General features: G+C 40.9%; 4 protein-coding genes across 5 annotated transcripts in view; 2 read left to right on the top strand and 2 right to left on the bottom strand.

Moving 5' to 3' along the window:
* The window catches only part of ECPAS (Ecm29 proteasome adaptor and scaffold), a 66,155-nt gene extending 65,685 nt beyond the window's left edge, over window positions 1–470 (bottom strand). Inside the window, exon 1 of the mRNA XM_032441468.1 lies at window positions 22–470. Within this exon, the coding sequence (XP_032297359.1) occupies window positions 22–448 (427 nt within the window). The 5' untranslated portion in view covers window positions 449–470. The remainder of the gene's footprint in view (window positions 1–21) is intronic.
* On the top strand, window positions 254–5,567 carry DNAJC25 (DnaJ heat shock protein family (Hsp40) member C25). The gene is made up of 4 exons (XM_032441470.1): window positions 254–359; window positions 1,382–1,534; window positions 2,444–2,914; window positions 4,602–5,567. Exons 2-4 carry the CDS (start codon window positions 1,412–1,414, stop codon window positions 4,722–4,724), a joined length of 717 nt encoding a protein of 238 aa, XP_032297361.1. The 5' UTR covers window positions 254–359; window positions 1,382–1,411; the 3' UTR covers window positions 4,725–5,567.
* A 1,605-nt stretch (window positions 5,568–7,172) lies between these two features.
* GNG10 (G protein subunit gamma 10) lies at window positions 7,173–11,268 on the top strand. Its single transcript, XM_015849842.2, has 3 exons — window positions 7,173–7,354; window positions 9,609–9,740; window positions 10,315–11,268. The coding sequence occupies exons 1-2, from the start codon at window positions 7,274–7,276 to the stop codon at window positions 9,732–9,734; spliced, it is 207 nt and encodes a 68-aa protein (XP_015705328.1). The 5' UTR covers window positions 7,173–7,273; the 3' UTR covers window positions 9,735–9,740; window positions 10,315–11,268.
* Window positions 11,269–13,644: 2,376 nt separating this feature from the next.
* SHOC1 (shortage in chiasmata 1) overlaps window positions 13,645–21,588 on the bottom strand; it is a 43,639-nt gene continuing 35,695 nt past the window's right edge. The window contains exons 23-28 of one of the 2 annotated variants that reach the window (XM_015849868.2): window positions 20,651–20,744; window positions 19,451–19,582; window positions 18,039–18,188; window positions 16,799–16,970; window positions 16,033–16,587; window positions 13,645–13,848 (exon numbers count right to left, since the gene is read on the bottom strand). In XM_015849868.2, the coding sequence (XP_015705354.1) occupies window positions 13,748–13,848; window positions 16,033–16,587; window positions 16,799–16,970; window positions 18,039–18,188; window positions 19,451–19,582; window positions 20,651–20,744 (1,204 nt within the window). In that variant the 3' untranslated portion in view covers window positions 13,645–13,747. Of the gene's footprint in view, window positions 13,849–16,032; window positions 16,588–16,798; window positions 16,971–18,038; window positions 18,189–19,450; window positions 19,583–20,650; window positions 20,745–21,588 lie in introns of those variants that run through there. The other variant, XM_015849869.2, reaches the window with a different exon arrangement.

Here is a 21,588-nt window from a genome sequence, read left to right as displayed (position 1 = left end):
TCGGCGGGCGGCGGGTCGCACCGAGATGGCGGCGTCCTTTGGCCGGCGCTGGCTGCTGTGCCTGTGGCTGTGGGCCGCGCTGCTGCTGCCTCGCCCGGCGCGGGGCCTGATCGAGGGGCTGTACTGCGGGCGGCAAGTGTGCTACGAGGTGCTGGGCGTCGGCCGGCAGGCCAGCAAGGCCGAGATCGCCCGCGCCTACCGGCAGCTGGCTCGTCAGTACCACCCCGACCGCTACCGCGGGGACCCGGCCGCTGCGGGCGGCTCGCAGGAGGCGCACGAGAAGTTCCTGCTCATCGCCACCGCCTACGAGACCCTCAAGGTGAGAGAGCGGGACCGCCACCGCGGCCGGAGCCGCTCCGGTAAGAGACAGCGCGGGGCCCGGGCGGGAGCGGGGCCCTCCTCGGGCGGGAGGAGGCGGCCCCGGAGGCGGAGCGGGCTCCGCGTTCATTGCGCTGTGCCGCCGTGACACCGAGCGGCTCCGATCGCGGGATGGGGCGAGTCTGCGTTCTGCATCACACTGCGCTTTGTCGGCAGCGCGATCCTTTGTGTGGGCTCAGCCGAGGGAGGAAAAACGCCGCCAGTGTGTTTGCGATAGCCCAGGAACGTGGGGGAGGACGGCCTGCCCTTGGGAGCCCCACTGAAGTTAGGCTTAGCCGTGTCTTTAAGCAAAAAAAGCGTCAGTGAGCAGCAAATTAACGGCGTATGAGACCTGTAAGCAAATCCAGGCATGAAAATTCACACATGAAAATGTGTGGGCTGGCCACAGTGCAGCTAAGGAATGGGAGATGGAAACCTGCAGATGCTTGAAGGCCTATGGGGAAAAGAACTTTTCAAGGGAGTAGGGAAGGAATGCAGTTAGTGCTGACAAGTTAGATTTCCTATCTCATAACTGCGTGTTTCAAAATGAGATAGCTCCAGAAAATGAGAACCACGGGGTTTTAACACTAGGCAGGTTCCTTGGCCCCCTAAGCAAATCCTAAAAGATTTGGAAAACAGTGCTTTGGTAGTTGGTTCATCTGGAAATCCCCTGAACAATGTCTGTCTGCTCCAGCTCACCTGGTATCTAGTTCAGAAAATAGATTCACGGATTACATGAATTTCAGTTGCCTGTCTTTATTTCAGTATTAAATCAAGTCATCTTATAGTCTATACTTGCATATTTAAGCCTGCATACATCAGGTTTGTGTGGGTGGATGAGAGTAAGAACGCATTAATTTAGTATATAGGAAAAAGACTAAAGAATGTCCTCAGTGCTTCATGGCTGTGCTTTTGCAAGCTTTATAACAGCGCAGTCCTTTATGAGATGTAAAACACAAAGGTAACGGAGTGAGTGATAGCAGCCATCTGAACCTACACATGCTTGTCATCTCTGATTCTACAGGATGAAGAAACACGTAAAGATTATGATTACATGCTGGATCATCCTGAAGAGTATTACAGACACTATTATCACTACTACAGCAGGAGACTGGCTCCTAAAGTGGATGTCCGGATAGTGATCCTGGTGACAGTGTGTGCCATCTCCGTGTTTCAGGTGAGATCTCACCTTCATGTGGCAATGTTCAGTGAATTTCTGATATGGAAGAGGTGTATCTGCAGGTCTTGGAGCACACCAGCCTTCATTTCACCTCTATTGCTTATTTTGGCTTTAAGTGGGAGCACTCACCTTGCCTGCAGGTCACCTCCCAGGTGGATAAATACAGTTTTACCCCAATTTAACTAATTGATAAACTAATAACTAAATAAATTTAACTAATTTATAAACTAATAAACACTAACTGATGTGCCTTTCTCTTGCTCTCTGGTGTTTCTGATTCTTTTGTTAAGGTTGTAAAGAGTGTGCCTGTCACACAAGTGAGCATGCTGCCTGTTTAAAGAAAAGAAGGCACAAAATGACATATTCATCTCAAACGCTATTTCTGTTACTTTTTTTATTTGCCCTGTTGAAATTCAGAGGGTAGCTGGAGAATTGGTGAGGTATTGAATCTTGTAAAGTCAATCCCATCCAACTAATGAGATTTGCATACTTAAGCCATGGTTAATTAACTGGAAATTGAGTAATAATTTTATAACGAGATGTTCATGTGCCAGACCATCTTCCCATGAGCAAACCCAATGTGAGCAGTGCCTTTCTTTACACACTGCTTGAGCTTTTTTGTCACTGTGTGATACACATGCATCACACATACGTATGCCATGCATGTCATGCAGCAGTATACATAGTTATGTCTGTTTCCCAGATGCCTTACCAAGTTTAGAGGAATTATTACAGGCTCTGTATTATTACAGAAGCTGTGCTGTTGCCTTCAGTTTTCACCTTTGCTGTAATATAATTGTGGTTAAAGATATACAGCAGCATATCTAATTCTGTCAAAGCTTCAAATAGGAATGTGTCCATATAAAAAACATGGCTTTTATTGCTTTTATTATTCTTAAATTACAGTTCTTCAGCTGGTGGAGTAGTTACAATGAAGCTATCAACTATCTAGCTACAGTGCCAAAATACCGTATACAAGCTACTGAGATTGCCAAGCAACAAGGATTACTCAACAAGACCAGAGAAAAAGGCAAGAACAGGAGGTCTAAGGAAGAAATTCGTGAAGAAGAGGAAGAAATCATCAAAGACATTATTAAAAATAAAATAGATATAAAAGGCGGTTATCAGAAGCCCAAGATATATGATATCCTTCTGTTTCAGATCCTTCTTGCTCCTTTCTACTTGTGCAAGTATGTTATTTGGTACTGCTGGTGGATTTATTGTTTCACTATCAAAGGGCAAGAATATGGTGTGGAAGAGAAGCTGTATATCATACGGAGATACATGAAGATGTCTCAGTCTCAGTTTGACAGTCTAGAAGATCATCAGAAAGAGACCTTTCTTGAACGGCAGCTGTGGATACGAGAAAACTATGAGGTGAGTGGCTGGGGAGGAAAAGGTAACGTTGGTTATGCACCATTCCCTGAGTAAGAGCAGGTACCTTGCAGAGGTCTTTGGAACAGTGATGTGGGAAGTGATGCTTCAATTCTAGGTGTTGCTGTCTACATCTGAAATGGTTAGAGAAGCACTTGGTTTGTTTTTTTCAACATCTTATGTCCAGTTGCAGCAGCTCCTGACCATGCCCATGGGTAAAAGAAGGGATCCACTTGCTTAGGGGTCTCATCCACCAGTGATAGTCAGCCAGTCTGTGAATACAAGATCAGTTGGATCTGATGACAGGCTGTACTGTGACAGTGTGATATGACTAAGTTCTTGCAGTATGTTAAAGACCATGGTTCTCCAAACAATAATCATTTTGTAATGAAGTCTACCTGGATCACCTGAAACTCCTGGTTTAGTAGTCTCCCAAGCCACGAATTCCTAGCTTTATTTTCTTAACTATTCCTTTTGTAACTATTCTTTTGCTTCCACTGAGTCTGAGGCTGTTCTTCCTGTGCTGTGTTCCTGCTTAACTAAAAACGGTATATGAAATATTACGAGGTATAACTGCTGCTTTTTTCCTAGGACAGACAGTTACTAAACAGCAAATACACAATTTTTCATAGGCTTTCAGTGAGAGCAATGAAAGAACATGAGCCCCAGCATGAAATCTGCATTCCAGACAACTTGGGATGCCAGGAGGTGGCAGATTGACAAAGCACACTTATTGTTGTTCTGAAGCTCATCTGCAGGCCATCTGGGTAGGAAGTTTCCAGAAGTGAAACTGAGGAGGAGAATTTGGCCTGCCCAAGAGATGCTGCTGCAGCTCTGCCTTCTCCAAGAAAAGATGATCAGAAGATGAGGGGCACCAAAGGGAATATCTCCTTGAAAGCAGTCAGAACTGGATGAGTTTAGAAATTTGAAGAGGAAAATGTTAGAATTGATGCTAAAATAAGGAAAGGAATAGCCATCAGATCAGCTTTACATGCTGAATTAGGTTAGGTTTTCTTGAAAACAATATGAAAGCTCGAAGATGCAGTATTGTTAGTAGTCAAAGCAGATGTCCTAAGGACATATCTAACTATTCCTTGAATGCATTAAGAAGTTCAGTGTTTACAGTGCTGTCCGGCTGTGCGTTCAGCAATATCTGCAGAGGATAGATATATATTTTTATATTTTTAGGCACCCAGACACCTGCTGATTGTTGCTTATGTGGAGAAATAATCATGCTTTGTTCCATTTTTCTCATGCTACCAGTTCTTCTCTGTGCCACTACTATAGACTTACTAGAAAACTCAGTCTTGTCTTTTGAAGGCTGAAAATGGCTTATATGTTACTTTTATTATAACAGCTGCCTGTCTGCATATTTAGTTTTTTCCACTGTCCTTTTAGGAACGAGTGAGAATTCAATATATTGTCACAGTAAAGTTGGTGATTACAGCACAGCCTTGCAGTGAAGTAGTTCTGCTGTCAGCACAAATCCAAAGCATCTCAACTGCAGCTTCTGGGCTCCTTGCTGACGGCTCTTACACCACATGTAGGTCCTGGTCTTTCACTGTGTCGCTTTTCAGCTTTCTTTGAAACTCAAGGTGACAGATGGCCAAAGTACTAATGTTTACACCCCTCTTCAGGTTCACTTCAGATTTTTCTTCAGCTTTATTAACAACTTCTGTCTGTCTTTCAGGTCTATAAACAAGAACAAGAGGAGGAGTTAAAGAAGAAGATGGCCATGGATCCCCGATGGAAGAGGTATCGGAGGTGGATGAGAAATGAAGGACCTGGAAGACTGACTTTTATTGATGACTGAAAGTTGCTGAACACATTGTGTGCTAATGTCGGCAGTGATCTGAAAAACGTTTTGATACATCATTCAGAGTTTTATCTGCTGGTTTGGCAGTGATCTAAAACTCAGGAATTACTAAATCAGGCCGAAAAGTAGTACAGGTTTACGGTTTTTATAAATCAGAATTATTAAACAGGCTTAACTCAATGTGTTTATCTTACGTACATGGGGATCTTAATGTGGAGTTCATTATTTCAAATAATGTATTTCCTCTGCATATTTCATACTCGTGGTCAATGGAACCGTACTTTTAGTCCTTCTGAAACTGTTTCTTGATCTGTCCTTGAAGGTCCTGGTCTTCATTTCTAAACGGAAGGGTTCATGCGAGTGAACACTGGAAACTGAAATCATTATTAAGGACTCTGAAGCAAGGGCCAGCTCATACTTTCCTCTTCCCTCCCTCCATCTACTTTTCAACTTACTTTTTAAAATGCCAAATTGTTTTTTGATGTAGACAATATGGGGATTATACCAGACTACTTCTTTTGCTATTCCTTCTGCAATTGGAAATGAATTTTATTCTTTGTGGGAATAAATGGTGCATGATTGATCACCGTTATGGTGCGAACAAGCCTTAATTCTTTGTTCTACAGAGTGGCTCATGAAATAGCGTACTTCAGTCACTTATGTTTGGTTTTTAATCTTGTACCTTAGGTTGTACCTACTTGTTCAGAACAAGTGTACCAGTGAACATTAGTCTACTAAATGTGAAACTTCTTTCACCAAAGTATTGGTAAAGGGAAAACGACCCTTTTGTTTAAAAGGGCAATCTTGATGCCTTATGTAAATAAAAGTTTATATAATATACATCCTGGATTTGTTTTAAATTTAAACCTGAAGTATTCTCTATCCATTCTGATTCTTCTGATCAGACATCAGCATACTTAGAACACAACAGTTCCCTTTGCTTTCATCTGTAACTCAGGTCAGGTCAGTTTCCACAGTTTGTGATTTCTGCATTTCTAGTCGAGAGCCTTACTGGGGGGAAAAGTACACAGGGTTTGTAACCAGGTTGGGCTGCTTCTGTCTCTTCTTATGTCTTATGAAGGTCTGTATCTGTGCAGGTTGGTTCTGGGAAAGGCTCTCTTAAACTTGCTGCTGTTTCCAGAGCTTGTAATAGCTAGCAGCTTTGAAATGCTTATAGACCAGTTTTTGAAGTAAGACAGTTCTGATTCTGCAGAGGTGTGCAAGCAATCATGACTCCATCTAATTTGGAAAAAAACTTCAAGATCTCTGAGCCCAACCATCAACCTGAGCCTACTGAGCTCCATAACTAAACCATTCTCCTCAGTGCTCACTTGTCAGATATTTGCAGGAGAGGAGATTCCACCGCCTTCCTGTGCAGCCAGACTGATATCCAGTCTAAGCCTCTCCTAGTTCAGCTTCATGCCACTACCTAACATTCAATTCTTGTTATCTGAGAATAGTGACTGACACCCACCTTGCTGTAATCACATTTTCATTTATCTGTAGAGAGAGACGAGGTCTTCCATCCTTCAGCCTCCTCAAGCCAAGACTGGCACATGTTCATCTGGGTATCTATTGACACCCTCAGGTCCTTTTCTACTGGGCAGCTTTCTGGATACTCTGCCCCAAGCCTGTACAGCTGCGTGGAGCTGTTGTGACTCAGATGCAGGGCCCATGCTGTCATGTGGCTGGTTTCAGCCCATCAGTCCAGCTGCTCTCACACTGGTTTCCTAAGCAGAGGCATAAGCTCATGGGTTGTGGGCAGAATTTGCTGGGCTATGCCACTTACATCTCTGTGACAGAGGTCAGAAGAAGCAAGTGTCTGTCACAGGGCTGTCAGGTTGCAGTGACACCTTGTTAGCTGAGGTCACTGATCATTTATTTATAGCCTAGAGTCTTGTTCTAAGTATATGCATCTTAGTCATGTATTTTAGGCCCTATTTTATCTTGAAATTGAGTCCATGATGCAGTATCAGACACATTGAGAAGAGTGCAACCATAGTGTGTAGTGGTGAGGTCTTTGTGTGGAAGTGTGTGGCTAACGGGGGAACAGAACAGATCAGAACAGAACAGAATGGAATGGAATGGAATGGAATGGAATGGAATGGAATAGTTCAGTTGGAAGGGACCTTCAAAGACTACCCGAGCACTTCGAGGCTAACCAAAAGTTAAAGCATGCTACTGAGAGCATTCTCCAAATGCCCTTTGGCCATCGATAGCCACGGGGCAGTAACCACCTCTTCTGGAAGCCTGCTCCCATGTTTGATCACCCTTATAGCGAAGAAATGCTTCCTTACGTCCAGTCTGAACCTTCGGCTTCCCTCCGTTCCCATTCTATCGGCTCCTGGGAAGCAGAGACCGGTATGATGGCATCTTGAAGGGAAAGAGTCACGGATGGAAGACGGAGCTCATCCCCCGAGGCCGGCTGCTGGGGGCGGAGCGGCCGCGGCCCCTCCCCCGGGCGGCTCCCTTGGTGCCGGCAGAGCCGAGCCGTGCCGTGCCGAGGCGATCCGGTCCGCGCCGTCCCGTTCCTGCCTGCCCTCGTTATGTCGTCGGCCGGCAGCCTGAGCACCATGCAGCGCCTGGTGGAGCAGCTGAAGCTGGAGGCCGCCGTAGAGAGGATCAAGGTGAGCCGGACCGCCCGGGGGTACCGGAGCTGCCCCGCTTCGCTCTCGGCGGGGCCGGGCGCGGCTGTCGGTGCACGGAGGGCTCTGTGCCCGGGGTTCGGAGGGTGCCCGAGCTGCGGGGGCTCCGAGCCCATTACCGGGGCCGCCGCCCCTCTCGAACCCGCGGGGTAAGCGCCTCTCCCCGGCGGGAGGTCGTGATGAATAATGGAGCAGCCCCGCGTTAGTTCTGCTCCGACGGGCACGCAGCCGCCGCTGGAGCCGCGCCCGACATCTCCCCGCAGCCCCGCGCCGGGTGTTCCCGTACCAGCTGACAGCTCGGGGACACGGGCGATTTTCTACGCATGCATGAGCCTTCTCCTGCTGCGTATTTCCAGACAAAGACGGGCCAGTGAGGCAGCGCTGTTATCCGTCTGCTCCGGTGTAATTCTTTTTCTTTCTCCTTTTTCCGTTTTCTTTTCTCCTCTTCCAATCCAAACGCAGCCCTGCAGTCCCTCCTTGGCTCCCAACAGGTGCAGAGTCCACAAGTTCTTCATGGGAGTGACTTCTTTTTCATGCACAAAATCCATCAAAGGGCACAAAGTGATAAAAGTCTAATTAATGTGCATGTTGTGCTCCCGTCTGCCCTCACCACCTCCGTGCATCCTTCATTTCCCTCCATCCAGTTGCAAAACACTGGCTTGCACAGTGCTGGACTAAGTTTATAGGCTTACAAATGATTTTTGGATGCCTTTTCTCACCGTTCCTGCCCTGGCCTGCTGAAAAGTCAAAGTGTCTGCTGCACCACATTGAGTGCTGAATGTTGCCTTGACTGATTTATTAATGCTGCTAAATGCTATTAGTGACCAGTGAGCTGGCAGGTAAGCTGAAAGTGACCACAGCTTCTTGTGGTGGTGCGTGGGAGTCTGATCTCCTCTTTCTCCCAGCGTTGCACACTGCAGTCTCTTTCCAGGTCTGTTGTTCCAGGAACCTCTTGGTGCCTTTTCACAGCAACAAACCAAGCTGTGCATGATAGAATCATGTCATCTAGGCTTCTTGATACAGAGCATAAAAACAGCAAGGGACATCTGGCTGGCAGAAACCGCATGAATCAGCTGTAGCTTTAGCTGATGGTGGGATAGGAGAAAACATTGTTTTGGTTACTCTGAATACACAATGTGTTTTCAGGAGGAAGCTGAATATGAAAGGAGTTTTATAAATACATCCCACAATACAAGTTCCAGTGGTGATTTTGTTTACCCCGACAGCTAAAAAAGTAGACAGGAACAATATTTTCAGAAAGAGGAAACCATGAAGGAAAGAAGTACCCCCACGCGTCTTGCATGCAGGAGGCTGCTGCTCACAGCACGTCTGTGCTGGGACGAAACATAGAAGAAATCCCTCTACTGTCTGTGTGAGCTGGAAGAGTGGAGTGCTGTGGGGGGTTGTGCAGGGCAAAGAGTAGCAAGATCTGTCCTGGAACTCAGTGTGCTGAGGGCTCAAGCATCGGCATTGTGATTAAGGCAAGGACATTAATATTCCAGGGGACCAACATGGATAGGCAGGGTGGAGGCTGCATCGTCCTTTGCAGCATCCATTAAGAGGTTGTCCCCAAGAGAGGGAAGTGGCAAAGCCTGCTGAGCAGCAGGGAATCCTTGCTACGGATGTTCCTCCTTGTGCTCCTCCCAAGAGGATCTGTCAGGCTGTGGGAAAATGTTTTTCTCAACAGTTCCCTGCAGTGCTAACATCTGCTGGAGAGTTCGGTAGTTACCAGGATGAGCGTTCCGAAGGAGAGCCAGCAGGCAAGGAATGGGGCAGCAGCAAAACAGTGAACAAGCATAGATTTACAGGTGCACTTCCAGGTGTTGTCAGATTGGATGGCCCAAAATGAAAATCCCACCAGAGCTCAAACTTTACAGTTTGGAAGTAAAAGTCCTTTTCATGAATGATCTGAAACTGTACATTAGTCTACTACTATGTCTACATACAAAACTGTACAACAGAATGGAAAATATTGAGGTCACAGCCTTGTCTCTTTCAGAGAAGATGAGTTCTGTACCACTCACACCTCAGCCCTGTATGCAGCTCTGGCTCATCACCAGTGTAGCAGGACGTACGTCTCATCATAGCTCTGCAGATGAGTGCCTGTGTTGATTTACGTGATGTTTTAGAACTCCCCAGCTTTTTGATAGTGTTTCTGAAAGAGGAAATGCCCAATAGATGCTTGTGAATGAATTAGTTTCCTCTCTAGATTTGTTTTTCCTTTTTCTTTACTCAGGTCTCCCAGGCAGCTGCAGAGCTCCAGCAATACTGCATGCAAAACGCCTGCAAAGATGCCTTGCTGGTTGGGGTTCCTGCAGGGAGCAATCCCTTCCGTGAGCCCAGATCCTGCGCTCTGCTCTGAAGTCAGGTAACAAAACCACAGATACCACCAGCACTGCTCTCATTTGGAAGCTCCAGCAGTGACACAGGGGCACTGTGAGAGCTGCTTGGATTTTAAGTTCTTCATAGCAAATTGTTTGCCACATTCCTGCTGGCTCTAGAAACTGTTTTCAGCTTCTTTTAGGTATGGCAACTGAACTGTGCCTCTTTTTTACCGTCTTTTTTTCTTCGTGTTTCTGTTTGTTTGTTTTTGCTTTTGAGCAGCCCTGGGCTTGTTATCAGCATCTAAAATAATAAAAACTTCCCGTGGGTAATTGACAAAGCCAGAAACAAAAACAGTCATGTACCTGGCTTGGGGAAGTGAGATAAAACCGCAGTACTTGTGTGAGTCTTGGTCAAGATCATAACTTAGGCAAGAGTCTTGTTAAAAATACATTTCGTCTTCCACATCCTACTGCAGCTCCCTTTGCTGTATCAGCCTTTGTATCGTCTTTTTCTTGTTATAGCTGATGCAGAAGCAGAGCTTTTTTGTGCTATAGGTTACATAAGAAATGTACCTGAGTAGGAAGAAAGCATTTAATAAACTCTTTTTCCTTTAACAGGGATGGTCAGCAGAGAGAAGCCTTGAAGCATGATGTGACTAACAATGGCCTTTTCCTCAAGAAAAGTATCTCTGTGCCCTTACTCCTGTGTGGCTAAAACGTGGATATTGATCCGTTCATCCTTGTGAAGTCATACCTCACTGTTTTATTAACGTTTTTTGTAGTTTTTTTAACGTAAGTGGTTCTTTTGGTAAAAGTCGACATTGTTACTATGGTATACTTGTCTACACAAATACTACTTGGGAAGTTTACATTTTAGAAAGCAAAAACATGATTATTCTTTACCAAATTACCTATTTCTAACTTGGTAGGTTGTTAGGCTGGAGTGACGGTAATAACTATTTGTATTTTCCAAAGCAGAACATCTGAGGAATGAACTGTTACAACCTAAAAGCAAACGCTGATAGTGTTACCAGAGATGTTCTCAGAAGGAAGTTTTCTTTAAACCTGAAACCAGCAACACTGTTTTTTTCCCAAGTGCTTGTAGGTGCACAAATGACACCTGTTAGAAACTGCTTGGCACTGCGTGTAGCACCGTCTTGTTCCATAAGGCACGTTACTTACAAAGGCCCTGCACTGTTTAATGCTTCTCATAGCCTGCATTTGTGAACACACTGCCTGGGCGGAACCTCATGTTTAAATGTTTAAAATGTAACCAAACTCACTCTAAAAACACATAAGCGTCCAAAGACAGTTGTGTGCATGATTTCCAAGGTTAGAAGCACACGGAATTCCCAAGTTCCACAGATAAAATACACTTGGTTGTTTGCCTTCACTTTTCTATAGAATCCACAAATAAAATACACTTGGTCGTTTGCCTTCACTTTTCTATAGAACGCTTTTACAAGGATAGATTTTTTTTATTTTTTTTTTACTAGGTTTTCCATTTTGTTTACTTTCTATTGTTTGTATTAATCTTCTAAAAATTTGGAAATAAAATTCCTTTCCCTACTGGCTTTGATTTCATTATTTAATTGTAAAAGAGGGTGAATTCGTTCGAGTACATTGAAGGGGGCATTTAGGTTTTGCAGAGGGAGGGGAGGCTTCTCATTAATGCTAACTGCTGTGGTACAGCGAATGTCCTCCAAACAGTTCAGTTTTAACAAAAGGTTTTCACACTTGCTGCCCTGCTGGGAGACACTGGAACAACAGTAATAATACTGCCAATATAAATTATACTTCTAAGCACAGAAGTGAATGTCCTTCCCTAAGTGCCCTTCTCTGCTCCTGCTTCCTTTTCACTGTGGGCTGTTGAGAGTATGGCCACCAGCTTTTCTTTGATACCTGACACACGTACATATTGTGGAAATACAGAGGAAATACTGGTGTTCTTATTTGCAGAGAGGTGCTTAGAGGCTCAGGCTGGGGTCAAAATGTTTATCTCAGAGAGGGGAGAGGGGAGAGAGACAAGAGTTGGCCTCAAGTATGTTTGAATGTCCAGCAATTGGCTATCAGCCACTCCCTCACAAACAAACCCTTTGTGGATTTATATTTTTTTTTTACCTCCCAGAATAGAGCTTACCACTAGCAGCAACATTTGTTCTCCTCGGTGCTGGGTTCTGCTGAGCTGGCAGTGGGAGCAGCCAAACTGCTATGTGCAGCAGTGGTCGGTCTTGGATCTTGCCTTTTGATTGTCCTGCCCTGCTCTATCTGGCATCTTTCAGCTGGAACACTGCTCTTGACGTGTGTGGTATGGACATACACTGTGGATGCCTATGAAATGGAGAAAACATCTTAAGTTAAAAGCAGCTGCCTCTCAGAGGCTTCAGAGGCCCCAACCCCTTGCTGTGCTGAATGGCACATAATCCAGACCTGAGTCTCTGTGGGATCCCAGCTGTGTCCATGACTAACAACAGCAGCAGACGAAAGCCCTGTCCAGCAGGTGCGAGACAGGCTGGCAGCATGCTGGTTATGGTGAAGTCCAATGAAAGGAAGATACAGGTTCAGATATCCACAGAGGAGTGTGCTTGCTGCACTGCTTGCCTTCCTGGGTACATACTGCACAAAGGTCCACAGGACACCCATGATAAAACCAATTAAATGACTGCACGAATCTGTACATGTGTGTGCCTGACACAGGGTCACCTTTTTTCTGTTGTCCCTCGCAGTGAGAAGTACAGTAAGTCCACGAGCAAGGGTGAAAATGCAGAGTGAAAATTAAATGGTCATTGCAAGCTCTTATCCTACGTTGCTAGTATCTAAATGTGCTCTGACATTTTCCTACCTATTAGAATCCAACTACGGATAGCACTTTTCTTTCTTTTCTTCACTGATTGAATGCAGGCAATATATTGTTTGCCTTTCTTTTTGAAGGAATCAATAGGTTATCTGAACTAGCTTTTAATGAATGTGCACATAAAGTTCTGGTGCCAGCCTCTGTCTGTGTGAAAGGACACAAACACAAAGCCAGGGAGTGGCACCTGTAATTTTCTCCACCGTGGTCATCTGTGAAGGAGTTTTCGCAGAGCCGCACTCTTAAAAGAAGAAATTCATGAGCCTGGCAAGCTGAGAGGCAGTTCTGAAAAACAGAGCCAAATCTGTGTTGTAAAGAGATGGAAAATGGTTAGGTCAAGCAACCACAGAAATGGGCCAGAAATAGTGAGCAAAATGCGACTTTTATTTTAGTAACTACTTTGTGCCGGTCAAACATGGAAATGTTGGCAAATTTACAGTCCTACAGAAGATTTTATTAATGCTACACATGAAAACTATTTTCTGAAATCCTGCAACCAGTTTTGGTACAAATAACCTGTGGAATCTACTGTGAACTACAATTACTCCTGGAACTGACATCATACTTCTAGGAGTTCCTGGTTAACAATCAGAGCCACGTTTTCACTGAGAAGCCAAAGCTGCTCCTCTAAGAACTGACTGTATTTGTCCAGACAATGAATATGTGCTTAATCATAGCAGAACATCACAGGGCTTCCAGAGGAGCTCTCAGAAGGCATGAAGTAGAATTGAACCCAAAGGACAAACAGAAAAATCTCTTGCTTTATACACAAGGAATTTCGAAGACTTTATCATCAGTTTTGAGATTCAGACAAATCCAGTCCTGCTATAAAACGTGAAAGCCTGCACACTCAGGGAGGAAACATAGGTTGCTTGAAAACTCAACATGCTTTAGCATGTTATTTCTTTCTTCTTCTTCTTCTTTGGATAAAAATGATGAAGTAACTTTATACAATGTATATGAACAGGTAAGTGTTTACATCAGTAATCTTCCTGGCTAAAGGAACTGGTTTGTTTAGTGAGAACTAAAAAAAGAAATCCTTATTTAGTCAGAAATCCCAAACACTATTTTCCCTCTAAAAATGAACAACAACAACAACAACAACAACAACAATAATTTAATAAACTTCAACTTAAATGGTTTAAGGATCAAGGGGAAAAAAAAAAAGAAAGAGATGTGGCATTCAAGTCACCATTCAGTTCAAAAGAATTTAAGACGTGTTTGTCCATCAGCTCTTCCAGGGACTCTTTCATACATCAGTCTCCTTTTTTTATTCCTTGGTACTTCTTCAAATCCCAAATCTGGTAAAGAAGTAGAAATTAAGGATCAGCATAACAAGCTAAAAATATAAATACAACTATGTGTTTCTTAGAAGAAGTAACAGGCTTCATCTGTAATAAGTGTAGTTTGTATGAAAAAAAGCTAACCACTATAAAATTAAATATGTACAGATATAAACTGCTGTTTACGATTATTGATCAGTTTGATGCATTTAACCACATAATAGTAGTACAGAACCTTATATATATAACCAACCTGCACTGTGCTTAACTGGAATATTTCAGTACAAGATTTCAAACGTATTTCTATTTCATTAGCATTACACTCAGTACAATTCAGTTATTACAAAAGCTATTTCTTTTAAAACAGAGACAGAAACTGTTCCTAAGTTAGTTTAAGAAAAGTTCCTTTTACATTCTTAAGTATTTTTTACAATAAAAATATTTGAGAAGTTAATTTATCAATATGCTTTAATGGAGGAAAATTCTGTTTAGGCCTTACAAAATGTTAAACCTCTATTGTAATACACTTACTAAATGATTTCATATGTGTCAGTAAAAATAATGGTTTAGAGTATTACCATTAATTGTTTGAGGTTTAATTAATGTTTTTCTTCCGAAACTTACAGAAATTCCTGAAGGTTTCCAACGTGTCTATCAAATTCAACCGTATATATTTTCTAAATCTGAGATTTCAGAAAGCTTTCACTGTATTGGAGTGTTTTTTGCATTAGCATGCACAGCTTACTTAACAGACCTTGGTTTTTCCTTTGGCTAGTGGATGATAAAGCAAAGCATGCCTGTTGCTCCAAAATATCAAGCAAATTCACCAGCCCTGAATCAGGCTGCGGTTAGAATTTTCAGAGTCAGTTACAGGTTACTGAAATATTGTTAACTATCCAGCAATACTGCAGGTCACAGTTTTTATTCCAATGGAGATGCAAAAGGTCTACTCATAATTCCAGCTGATCATTTTAATTTTCATAGGCTGAAAATTGAAAGCAGTTCACCATATCCAATTAACTTTTCCTGTATTTAGTGTCAGAATTGCCTTAAGCAGCCCACTAAACACAATTATATCAATTAGTTACATATGCTTTACATGAATGAGCCTGACCTAATTAGTGGTAGTATTTAATACCATTCCAGCTTTGTTCTGTCACTGGGAGTTTTAACTACAGACAGTAACAGAGAAAACACAGGCTATCTATACTAGGGGTTAGGAGGTTTATTTAAGAACCTTAGCCTTATATTTTTTAAGAACTTGGCATCTTGCCTTGAAGAAGTAGTAGATAAAAAAAAAAAAAAAAAAAGAAAAAGAAAAAGAAAAAAAACCCTACAATATGCAACAAAATAATATTTAGTCTAGTAGGGACTAATGATATTTTCTTACTTTCAAGGCTCCATGGGTATATACTGTGCCCTACAAAAAATGCCTCTGGATAATTGTGTTTTAGATGGATAAGAAACTGTGTTCAGCCATGGATAAGAAAACAAAACAAACGAGCAAACAGAAACACTAAAAAAACCCACAAAAAAACAACAGAAAACCAAGCCTGAATTTTATATGTAATAACACACTAAACTTTCTGTTAGATGAAATATGACTTGTAATAATTTCAAGATTCATTGTTTAGCCCTGTGAGGAAGACACAGGGGAGACCTCAGTGCAGCCCTTCAGTGTTCAAAGGCAGCCTATTACAAGAAAGTTGGAGAGAGACATTTTATAAGGGCAAGTAGTGACCGGAGTAATGCTTTTAAAGATGGGAGATTCAGATTAGAAAGAAGGAAGAGATTCTTTACTCAGAGGGCAGTAAAGCTGCCCAGAGAAGCTGTGGGCGTCCCATTCCTGAAGGCATTCACAGCCAGTTAGGATAAGGCCTTGGGCAGCCTGATCTAGTGAATGGCAACACTGTCCAGGGAAAGAGGTTTGAGCTGGGTGGGCTCCAAAGTCTCTTCCAACCCAAGCCATTCCACGATTTATAGTTTAATTTCCTATTGCTCCAAACTGAACTTAAATACTTAGGAATCTTCTATTACACAAGGAAAATAAGTGCAGGTGTTTTGCACAGCAGGAAAATGAATATTGTTAGATTGTATTAAGTAATTATTTAAAGAAAATATGAAGTTGAGTTTTACAGATAGTACTTTTTCCAATGAAGCTACAAATAAAATTGCAGTGAATTCTCCTTGCTTTGTACATACCTGTTCGTTTTCTTCCTTTTGCCCATAAGAATGGTGGACTTTGCTTTCTCTTTCCTGAAGGTTCTTGACCTTGGTTTTGAGAACACAGAATTTGAATTTCATCTCGATCAACAAGGGAATCAGAGTGAATTAAGCTAGTTGCAAAGGAATTGTATGTGCAAGTGGATGAAAAGTCTTTCCATGGAGTCTCATCAGTCAGAATTCCTGGGCTTTTAAATGCTGTGTCTCTAAATTCTTCCAGAAAAGCCGTAGAGCTGTCAGGAGGTACACAGCCACTGAAAGTTGCAAAGAAATCTTTTTCAGAAGTTTTGGAGGAATGATCAGAGATGTAGTGTTTCCTGAAAGCCTGACCTTTAACATAAAAAGAATTCGTAGCATTTAGATGAGCAAAATCTTCACAGCCCTTTGGTACAACAAAGAAATTCTGTTTCCTCTCTGGAGCTACTTCTGAAAAACACGGTCTCTCGTGCATATAGCTTGAAAGGTCAGAGCTGATAAAACCTTGATTATGTTTCAATGGAAGAAACGTGGCTTCAGAATTCACATGAGATGGCCCTGGTGGAGAAATATTTGAATCATTCTCTCTGAAAAACTGAAAAATCAGCATGTCTCTCTAAATTTTTCAATAAAAAAAAGGAATCCAGTGAGCATTAAAATATAGCCTGTCTCTTCATAACAATTCATCTTTCAGTGGTTAGAAAATAAAGATTCTAACAGACTTTCACCTGGTTTCAGTGATGATACATTTTGGCAGTAAGTCAATTACCTGTGATGGTTTGTGCCTTAGGTAGCGACTCTAAAGACTGAGAATTTTGCTTATAACCTGGATAGAGTCTTTTAAAGGTATTCCAGTTTTCTGGAGGTGATACATTTTTCACTGTTGTTTTTGGTGGAGCAGCAGCATTTGTGCTGTATGAAGAGGTAATTTCACTAAAATGCTGAAACCAAAGAAAAGAATTTGAGCAGATTTTATAGTGCAGGACTACACTCTCAAATATGAAAGAGCAGAGAATAAGAGAATAGCTCAGGCTGGAAAAGACCTTAAGGATCATTGAGTCCAACCATGACCTAACCATACTACCCTAACAACCCTCTGCTAAATCATGTCCCTGAGCACCACATCCAAACAGTTTTTAAACACATTCAGGGATGGCGACTCAACCGCCTCCCTGGGGAACCTATTCCAGTACTTAACAATTCATTCTGTAAATAAGTGTTTCCTGATATCCAACCTAAACTTACCCTGGCACATCTTGAGGCCACATCCCCTTGTCCCGTCACCCATCACCAGTGAGAAGAGAGCAGCCCCACTCTCGCTGCAGTCACCTTTCAGATATTGGAAGAGAGCAATAACGTCCCCCCTCAGCCTCCTTTTCCCCAGACAAAACAGCCCACATTCCTTCCGTCACTCCTCATAGGTCATATTTTCCAAGCCCAGCTGACTACAATGAGTCAGTAATTTTCTAAGAGCCCAACTGAAAACAGTAGCAGCAAACAATTGTAGCTGCAGACAGAATTTTGGACACTTCAGCTGACAGAATTATTCCTCTTAAACTTTCAAATGATTTGTGCAGTGAGTTTACAAGTGGTGGGTTATACTGCAGTGCAAGGAAATAGATGGCAGGAGGAAAGGAAAACAATTAGAAAACAATTCTTGTTTTATAGAGATATATAAACATTTATGCTCATAGAGTACTTGATATGATAGAGTTTTGACTTTTTTTCCATTTTATTTTTCAGAGTATCTTCCCTGTTAAGGAATTTTTCCAGTTCTGATAACCTTCACAAAAATGTAACAATGGCTCAACAAAATCTGCCGAGGATTAGTGAGGGCAATAATTTAAAATGAACAATACACCGAAGTCCTGAAAGTAGTACAACATTAATTCATTTTTAAATGACACTAGAAAATAGCCATGTAGTATCAGATTGAAAAGAAGAAAAAAGGGAAAGAATGACAACTGTGCAAATAGACTGAGCTAAAACATAAATTACTTTTGACTGACCTTTAAGACTTTTTTTGGAACCTCTGGTAGGAATTCCTGGAGTTGATCAAAGCTTGCAAGAAAAAGCCTGTTCAAAGAAGATTCCTTTCTTAACATCAGCTGAGCAACCAGGGGGTTGATACATGGAAAAGTAAGCAAGTGTTTCTCCATCTGGAAATGGAAATAATTTTGTCAGATGTTTATTTTTGTTTCTATAATCACATTCCTATCAATAGGTCTCATCATGTAATCTTTGAATCTCTGTTTTAACAGTGTACTATTCTTGTTAAAGAGTAAATTTTGCAAACTAGTTTGATAAAAATGAAGAACATTAAAAAGATATTTATATACTGTTTGTATAGGATCCAGTGAATCATTTAAACTTGACTTCTAAACACATTATTGGACTTACTGTTTATTCTCTGTCTTGATAAGAATTATTTAGGTGAAGATAAGCCAACAAAACTAGTTGTTTTGTGAAAAGTTACATTTGTAAACAGCATTACATTTGTAAAGAGACAGGTGCCAGAAGCAGGAATTACTATGTAGACTGACTGTCACACAAGGGGCAGTAACTTGAAAACTGGGGTATCTAAACAACGTCATTTTCCTGTTCCTGACTTTCGTAAAGCTCTGCATTCAACACATCAGAATATATTGCCTTCAACAGAAATAAAATACAACCAACTACTTTTCTCAGTCTTTTTTTTTTTTTTTTTAACAGCATCCATAGTCCCTAATTTGGAAAAATTATAATCCAGTATTTCACATTTGAAAGGCCATTCCAAGGACTTATTCAAAACGCTTTTGAATTTTGCAAACTCTAAAAGGTATCTCGACTTTTCAAGAGTTCAGACTTTTCATGTAAAATGACTAAATCTTCATCTTTAATTTGGAAACCTCAATATACACACACAAGACAATGTCAATATTTAAACATGATTGGTGGATGTGGTCCAGTAATATCTATTTCCAAATACTGTGTGATGAATTAAGCAAATTTTTATTAGCTTGTGTTAAAAAACTGTGTAAGCAACTTCACTGACTTCAGTAATGGATCAATATCAATGAATCTGGCTTACTGCCCAAGTGAGCCGCTATATCTTTATCTTTTACAGTTTAGATAGTTTTTCAAATGTAGTGCTGAAAGGATGTTGGAGTCACACATAGCAGCCTAGAGATGTGAAGGATAAATTTCTCTAAAGATTAATTGTGAAAGCGCAGGGGAAATCCTAATTCTGCCAACAAAGATGACTGATGTCACAAACTTTACATACACGTGTGTGTTTATGTATCTATAGCATATATGCATACATACACATACATAAAATGTATAAATTAATATAATAACATATTTTAAAGAATGTTTCACCTAGAACATACTCTGAGAAACAGGGAGAAAACAGTGTAATATAACATAAAGTTAAATAAACCTCAGAGGGCAAGACAGAAAGCCAAGATTTATCCAGCCATTCATGAGGACTGGAACTAGAAGTCATCAAAATGTTGTCAGCTATCTGACGAATTAGAAGTGCTGCCTCTTCAATCCCTGGTGTAAGAACTACCTACAATAATAATAATAATAATAATAATAATAATAATAATAATAATAATAATAATAATAATAATAATAATAATAATAATAATAATAATAATAAATTTTGGTTAAAGCTTAGATTAAGGAATAAAACTCCAAATGTCTTAATTATCAGTAGCAGTTAGCAGATGGAAAAGCTTAACTGTGACCCTGAGCACAGTAGCTAGTAAGGTGGACTAACTAATCCAGATCTATGCTCATCATACAGTTGAACTCCAACAACTGACCTGAAATGTGGCTCAAAATTATGCTCCTTACTTATACAAATAGACAAAATTTAGCTTTTCCACAGATCTCCTGCATGCTATAGGATTTGTTGGTATGAATTCAAAATAGGCAATTCTGAAATGCCCAGATAGTTTAGGAAGATAGAGATGTGCAACCCTTTGAAGAGGTAGGCAGTTTCCAAACATATTATCAACTAAGCTGCTGTATAAATGGATTGAAAAAATCTTTAACATAAACAGATAATCTTGAAAGAAAAATTAATATGTAAATAAGTTTTTAAATTGCCTAAAAAGGCTACGTTTTGCAAAAAGAAGACAGATGAAATTTTTGCCCCATTTTTCAAATGAGAATTATTCCACATACCATATTTTTTATGTATAAAAAATTAAAGTGTAATATTTGTAGTGACATAATAAAAATGAAACAAGATATCTGATATTACAGAGAAAATGTATGCTTTCTTTTCCACTACATTATCAACAATATTAGCCTAAAACTTCAAATTAAGGCGAATAAGAGGATTAATAAACACTCTAGTATTCATAAAATCAAAGGTAAAACCTCATTCCTTCAATTCCAACTGTAAAATACTGTCTAGTTTCTGCACAAATCTGATTCAGCTTGTACTAGAGTCAATCAGACTTTTTTTACTGACTTCAGAAGTACTGAACTAACGTCCTTTATCTTACTTTCTGAATGTTGAATTGTTTCCTGCTTCTGTTGTTGAATGTGTACTTTCATGAAATAATTTGGAAATACCACACAGCAAAGATTAAAATAGAATAACTGTTGGGGAAAAAAAAATTACCTTCACTTCAAAGTCTTCCGACTTCTGTGTAAATTCTATCAAAGTGGCATAAATTAAAACAAGGCTGAGAAGTGTATCTCCCCTGAGACTGTACCTGAAAGAACAGACCAGTTAGACCATTAATATTTTACATGTGCATGCAATAAATGTGTCTTGTCTGTTCTCTGTGTTAATAAATCTCTGTTCCATTTCCTGGAATTCTAAACATCTAGTACATTTCCTTGAACATCACTATCTGTGAAAAGATAACTAGGGTGCATGAAATAACTGAGAACTGAAGGAGACACTGTAAATAAGAAAATGGAGCCAGCTTGCAGCAAAGAAAGCCTGGCCTGAAGCAAAAAGGCTGAATCAGGGTCAGTCACCAGTGAAAAATTATACACAGAGTACATATATATATATTTTCTTTTCCTTAGGGAAAAAAACCTTGCAATAGGCAATGAAGGACTGCTTGAGAGCTCTATCAATAACAGTAGCACTTCCACAAAAAAATAAATATTGCTGTACTGGAAGAGCACTTGAAGAATATCTCCGTCTTGGAAATAATACACAGTAATGCTAACATAGAAGTGATTCATAATCATGTATTTATAGTGATTAATTTACTTCAAGTACTTCAAAAGCATAATTGCTGTTGATAATATATTTAATACTGTGAATGTTCTGGACCTGATGATTTGAAATATTTAATAAAAACTTCCCCTATATTAGTTACCTGCCTCAAAGCCTCCTATTTTATTACAATTTCTTTAATCTTTTGTCTTGTGGAGGACCAGAAACAATATAACATGAAAATCAACCTTGCTAGGTTTTGGGGGCCTCCAATGAGTTTTTTAGATATAATCAGGACAACAATGTAACAAAGTGAAAAGGTGAGAGCACTGAAGAAATACAAGGCTAGAATATTCATATTCTTCTAAGAGAAGTGTGTTCCTACA

The sequence above is a fragment of the Coturnix japonica genome, chromosome Z (assembly GCF_001577835.2).
Source record: "Coturnix japonica isolate 7356 chromosome Z, Coturnix japonica 2.1, whole genome shotgun sequence".
Taxonomy (NCBI): Eukaryota; Metazoa; Chordata; class Aves; order Galliformes; family Phasianidae; genus Coturnix; species Coturnix japonica.
This window is presented reverse-complemented; position numbering and strand designations above follow the sequence as displayed.